The sequence below is a fragment of the Agrilus planipennis genome, unplaced genomic scaffold (genome assembly GCF_000699045.2).
Source record: "Agrilus planipennis isolate EAB-ADULT unplaced genomic scaffold, Apla_2.0 scaffold6, whole genome shotgun sequence".
In the NCBI taxonomy this organism is placed as follows: Eukaryota; Metazoa; Arthropoda; class Insecta; order Coleoptera; family Buprestidae; genus Agrilus; species Agrilus planipennis.
In genome coordinates, this window is record NW_020439302.1 from 2809752 (window position 1) to 2816460 (window position 6709).

The window sequence follows — 6709 nt, forward strand, 5'->3', positions numbered from 1 at the left end:
GGATTTGTTATTTCCGAATTTTATAATGTGATTGGCATTAAAAACACGCTCACCTTCAACGAAATTTCCTTTCCGAGGCTTTGTGTCAGCCCAATCACATATTGTGTCAATACTTATCATTTTATCGTAATTTAAAAACTTGGAAATTGCACGGTACACTATAGGAACTAAGATAAATTTTCCCTAATCGGCGCCATGTTTTTAGGTTCCTCCCATTTGACGAATCCCAATAGTCAACGTAAATATGCAAATTAATACAATTCTCTGTAATATAATAACTATGAAACACTTTTTGACATTTAATAGGGGTTAATATCAAATCAAATATTAATGTCAAAATTCGTTTTTAATTTTCAATCCCACTACAAACTACCTCAAGTTAATGAGGAAAAATTTTATTGCTAAAGGTCCCGGGTTCGATTCCCGGCAAGGGCGTGACAACAGCAACAAAAAAAATTTCCTTCATTAACTTGAGGTAGTTTGTAGTGGATGGATAATTGAAAATGAATTTTCACATTGGTATTTCATGTCAAGCAACTTGAACCTTTAATAGGGGTTAATATCAAATCAAATATTAATGTCAAAATTCGTTTTTAATTTTCAATCCCACTACAAACTACCTCAAGTTAATGAGGAAAAATTTTATTGCTAAAGGTCCCGGGTTCGATTCCCGGCAAGGGCGTGACAACAGCAACAAAAAAAATTTCCTTCATTAACTTGAGGTAGTTTGTAGTGGGATTGAAAATTAAAAACGAATTTTGGCATTAATATTTGATTTAATTCTCTGTAACCTGTAAAACTTCTTGTTTTTTAATGCAACATTGAGTTATTAACGTTTGAACATTTAAATCGGCAACCAATCAAGAGCATGTATACGCTTTAATAATGTTTAACTGTTAGTAACTCACTAAATAAAATGGACTGAAATTTTAACAGTTCTTTTGACCACTTGCTAATACGCCAACTTTCGAATATAATGAAAACTGTAAAAGTTTTCCGAGTACGTACTTTCTGGCAAATGAAATGAAGCAAGCGAAATTACAAAAGGAAGTTCACATAAAAGTTTCGTTACAAACTGGAACCGGAAATACTTAACGCAAAAAAAATCGCAAACTTTTATAGTGGCTAATGGGTATCTTTTACTTCAAAGGTCGAAGAAAAAGGGAACTACTTACTACAGAACTTTGTAAAATTCACATATTCTACCTCTATTTACATATTTATTTGACCGCTATTATTTATATAAGTAATAATAATCACGTATTTCTGCAAATTTATTTAAATAATGTTTTCGATCGCTGTTGACAGTTGCGCGCTACGTTAAGCAATAGACGCCGTGTCCATAGCCTCCACCGGTTTTTCCTGTGCACAAAAACCTGTAAGCCATGGAAAGAAGAATCCATGGACGAAGATATGTATCAAGTGTTCAACTTTTTTTTTGGATTTTCAGATCAACAACTAAGGAAAACCATCAACGATGCACTTATTGTAAAATATTGTACCTATTAATACTACAAAAGGAAACAAACCAAGAAAAATGTTCGCCAATTTTCCGAGAGTATGTTTGGGGTATAGCCCATAATAAAGAATAAAACAAATATTAGCTCACTGATTCTGAAATATCGAGGTTTTTCTTGATTCGTTTTCTTTTTTATCAACCATAATAGGAGCGGGGGGTTTTCTTAAAGAGAAACTAGACTAAGATAAGTCCATGAAAAAAGGCAGCAGCTCTTTCAGTACTCTAGGTGGCGGAGATCACGAGGATCGGTATGGCACTCTGGTGCACAATACTGCGATGTGGAAGGCAACGGGGAAACACCACATTATGATATCCCAAAAAAAAAAGCACACCAAACTCAAATGATGGCGTCCTCTGGGATAAAGCACTCCGGACGTAAACTAGTCCCCTATTCGGATGTCCGAGCGGGGACCACCTCGGGGGATGTCATCAATAAGAGCAATAGGGGTAGGTGCAATACTTTACGAGTCGGATCGTGGAATGTTGGGACAATGAGGCAAATAGGGAAATTGGAAAATTTAAGAAGCGTTCGAAATGTGGTGTTACATGCGAATGATGAGGATACCGTGGATATAAAAGGTTAGAAATGAAGAGGATAGCAGAGGACTCTATTGAAGTCAATTAGAAATATGCGAGATAGGTTGGTAGGACACCTTCTCAGGCATGAAGGTCTAGTTAGAGACATATTAGAGGCAGAAAGGGGTGTTAGGAAGGGTAGAGGTAGACTTAGATTAGATTACTGTGCACAAATAGTCAAGGATGTGGGATGTTCTAGGATTAGGGAAATGCGAAGATTAGCTCAGGATAAGAAAGAGTGGAGGTGCATGTCTAACCCAGTCTGACGACCTTATAATAATGATGATGTTCGTTGACGGTTTTCTTTAATTGTTTATCTAAATATCTAAAATAATTAAACATTTTAGATGTACATATAATCTCTGTTCATGGATCCTTCTTTAAGTGAAGTATCGGTTTAGGAAAGGATATTATTTACCTCAAGTATACCAAGACTGCGAAAAGAAAATTTCGCTTGATTGTGCTGTTTTTGAGACGCATGCATAGAGATACGAAGTTGACGTGTCCGGTGTCGGCGTCGCCGAGATACCGTCTGCGGCGTCGGTAGACGTCGCAACGCTAGCGCGATTTCCGAAAAGTTGCAAAATGCAAGTGCAATGTACACGAACGTCTCGTACGGCATTTTGAACTCTATCGCTTTCATCCGCTTTTTTGGGAGGTACGATTGCTTACATTAATAAAACTTTTATTGTGCAAGCGTAGACAATTCGTAAGTTTTTTTATCAATACCCACTGTATCAATTTATCAAATTATCCAGTAATGCGGTTAATTTGACCGTTAAAATTTATTATCAACAACGGTAAAAGTATATAGGTTACAAATTAAATGTTCCTTTTAATATAATGGATTCAAAAATTTAAAATTTTTATCCGTAAAATGGAAACAACTTATTGTGATAAACAAAAATAGTGATAATAACCTTAAAGGCAAATTTTATCTTTTCTTCATTTTTAAAGATTTTATCTTTGAATTTGCAGTACCACAAAAGCCTATTGTTTCTTATTTAGATTACTTTGGAATTATTATTGCAATTAACGTCGAAATAGTACAATTAGTACTTGTTAAATGTGTTCCTGTATAAAATTAAAGATATTTCTGAAAGTTATCATTAACAAAAGTCCTAAAAAGTGATGAAGATGCTTCAGGTTTTCCTTAAATTTTTTTCAACTGTGCATATTGGCATTGCACCTATTGTGGTAGACCCAACACAAAAATACTACTGCATAAAGCTAGAGCAATACTGTACAAGAATTATCTACCTATTTAGGTGGTAGAATTGCATAAAATAATAAATCGGTACCTACCACCTCTTTCAAATTCGTAAAAAGACGTTCAAAGATAAATACAAGAGAAAATCACTTACCCTCCACTCCTACAGGAACATCTTCCAGGCCGGCACGATATGTCCTGCACAAACTCCGCACTATCGCCACCTTTGAAACTCGCGTCTGAAACAAATTTACGAAAGTTAATAAATTTATTAAGTATTCGTTTTCATGAATCTAGCACACACAAGTATATTACTACCTACGATTTATTATAAGGCAAAGTCATAGAAAAGATAAATTCCTTCCACACACATCTACCAAATATTCGTTTGCCCCAACGTTTCAATCATTTAAGTGAAAAAACTTCAGTCCAATTTTGGTTACAGGTCCTATATAAGAAAGGTTTCCGTGAATATTATCCCTAAACTGTTTACTTATTCGTAAAATCATGCACGGATGGTTTGGATTTCAACGTTTCTATTTTATTTTCAGGTATGACAGTGAATGGAAATAAGTATTTAGAGTTCAGGATAACCCCTGAACCCGGCCAAGCGATCCAGGAGTTGAGGGTTCGCGAGGCAACCCTCTGGCTCAAAACGGAACTGAGAAAACGCCCGCCGACGAGGTGCCAACAGTACCTTTGGGCATTCAGGGTCAAACAATTTAGTTTTTCAAATAAACTTAGTCTAGACGAAGTACGTCCTTCTTTTAATCCTAATTCAATATCATAATCAATAGCAAATTTTTACAGTTCCCAATATTCGAAGTCATTGGATTTCTGGATCTTGTGGAATAATGTACTTTCGGTTATTCATTTTTGATCATACATTTTTGAAGTATTGACGATCTTTTACAGAGATCCTTTTGTGTCTTGTTTTCTAGCACAATTTCGGTACGAAATTGGAGGTGAACGAGAACAACAGCGGATGGCAAAAACTCAATTTAACAGACACTGTGAGAAGGTGGTTGTCGGAGGGGACTTCCCAAAAGTTACGTCTCCTCATTGACTGCAGTTGCAGATGTAAGAATGTCCACTTGCACATCCCCGACACGCCATCAACTTCCTCGTCCTCCACCAACAGTGGAACCAGCAGTCGAAGACACGACCCCACGAGACCCTTCCTCGTCATTCACACCGACCCCAGTACCACGAGGAGGGTCCGAAGAAGAGCAATAGATTGTTCTCCTGAATCTGGGAATCAATGTTGCAAACAAAGATTTTACGTCAGTTTCAAGGAAATTGGATGGGATGACTGGGTAAGTGTAGACTAATACTTAAGGACAAGGATCTTTTGTTCGTTTGGGGCGATACGGATTGAAGTTCTTCCATTTTATATGTTGGACATTATAAGAATCTCCCGGGGTCATTATTTGTATTCTGTTTTCTATAGGTTATAGCGCCACAAGGTTACTACGCCAATTACTGTCGAGGAGACTGCGGTCACCAGAGAACTCCTGACCAATATCTAAACTACCATACGCATGTGATCGAGGAGCTGAGAAAAAGCAACCATCTGAGCGGGATGCAACCTTGCTGTGCACCGCTGAAGTTTTCGGGAATGAGCCTGATCTATTTGGGCTCCGATCAAAACATTATCAAAAGGGACTTGCCCAAAATGGTCGTGGACGAGTGCGGGTGTCCGTAATTTCATTTTAAGTGTTAATGCGTAATGAAAAAACAGTGTTAATTAATTTGTGAAAGTGGGACTGTAGAAAAATCGATAAGAATAGGGTAAGGTCATAGTGAGACACTAACAAATTGGAATTGCGGTAGATTTTTGGACGGAAAAAGGACGTTATTGGAGGAAACAGTGAACTAATATAATAGACATACAATCGGGAATATTTGCATCGAAGATATCTCAACTATAATAACGAACGAAAAATTTTGACTACAAAGTAGAACTTTTAATTACAACAAGTTTGACGATCAGAACCACCACAGTAAATGGAAAGGATTTCTTAATCAAACTTGCAAATATTCTCAACCAAAACACGTCTGGAATACGGGATTTTTTGGACACCACGGCAGATAAAACTCATTGATGACACTAATTTACGGACTAAGCCGATCGTTGTACAGACTTATTTCAAAATAATCATACCGCCGCTTATTCGCCTATGTGAGCTCATAATTTAATTAAAAAACAATTAGGTTTTAGTTATTACCTTTTTTTTTCGTATTATGATTGCAACATTTGAAAGATGAATTTTTATGATGGGTGTTTAGAAGACAAAATTGTGCCTCTTGGTAATAAGAAAGAAAATCAATTGTAGACAAATGGTTAATAGCAAATAAAAAAAATATTGATATCGTGAATAGCTTTCTGGCATTGAAAGCAAGAAAAAATAGCCTCTTATGATCAAAGGTCGCTTTAAATAATATATACTCAGTTAAACAGCGGGAAAAGGTCGATCCTTTAGGAAAATGTTAATATTTACGGTTAGGAAAGTGATTAGTCAATGATGTAATCGATTTATTGTGATAAAAAATTCTAAATAAGTTTTGGAAAACAATTGAAGCTTTAGGAAAACGGTCTGGTTCAATTTTCGTTCGCTAATGTTATAAAAAAAACTATACATTCATAAATACCCTAATATTTATTGTACATTACCTTAACTCTGCACTAATTAACAATCGGTTTTGAGTCATTTGTTTGGATAACTTTAAAGTTAAAATCTGTCAATTACGCTAGAAAAAGTAAGGTTAAATTTGACATAGAGTCAAAAAAAAAATGACAGTTACTATAGATGGTAATATCGGCCGCGAAATTTGAAACAGGGCGTAACCAGGCAAATTAAAACAAAAACATAAAACGGAAACATACGAAGACGTTTTTTGGAGAAAGGACCTTTGACATACGAAGCTGCTTAGGAAGACTGTGTTTAAAACAAATTTTGTACTTAACAGATCACCTTGTACCTCGTAATCATGTGATCACTTTTCCAATTTTAGCCGAAAAAGCGCGGCTAGAGAGAAAAAAAAAAGAACTCTTACTTTTTTACAGCGAGATTGTACAATTGTGTTTTTACGTTGTAATTAGTTTCAAAAATGATATAATAACGAAAAAAAAAAACTTTTTTACTGTGATTTCTATGTTTTACAAGTTCTGGCGCCCCGGTAAACTAACGTAAAAATCGTAACTATTATATTATTATTATTATTATTACCGACCTAATGATTACACTTATACTATTATAATAGTGCATAGCTGAACGGTATACCGGGGATGACCAGAAAACTTGTCTACGAGTATCTTTAAGTTTATATTTTTTATACAGATGAAATTTATGATAGACAATAATGTAGATGTTGTACACAATTGAAAAAAAAAATACCTAATA

The 6709-nt window shown here is 35.4% G+C and overlaps 1 protein-coding gene and 1 long non-coding RNA gene across 2 annotated transcripts in view; one reads left to right on the plus strand and one right to left on the minus strand.

Annotated features, from left to right (window-relative positions):
- The window catches only part of LOC108744967, a 126364-nt gene extending 120322 nt beyond the window's left edge, over positions 1–6042 (minus strand). The window contains exons 1-2 of the long non-coding RNA XR_003231932.1: positions 5980–6042; positions 3460–3544 (exon numbers count right to left, since the gene is read on the minus strand). This is a non-coding gene — a long non-coding RNA (uncharacterized LOC108744967). The remainder of the gene's footprint in view (positions 1–3459; positions 3545–5979) is intronic.
- The window catches only part of LOC108744910 (inhibin beta chain), a 35046-nt gene extending 28920 nt beyond the window's left edge, over positions 1–6126 (plus strand). The window contains exons 2-4 of the mRNA XM_018480874.2: positions 3857–4059; positions 4247–4621; positions 4756–6126. Of these exons, the coding sequence (XP_018336376.1) occupies positions 3857–4059; positions 4247–4621; positions 4756–5010 (833 nt within the window). The 3' untranslated portion in view covers positions 5011–6126. The remainder of the gene's footprint in view (positions 1–3856; positions 4060–4246; positions 4622–4755) is intronic.
- Positions 6127–6709: the final 583 nt, after the last annotated feature.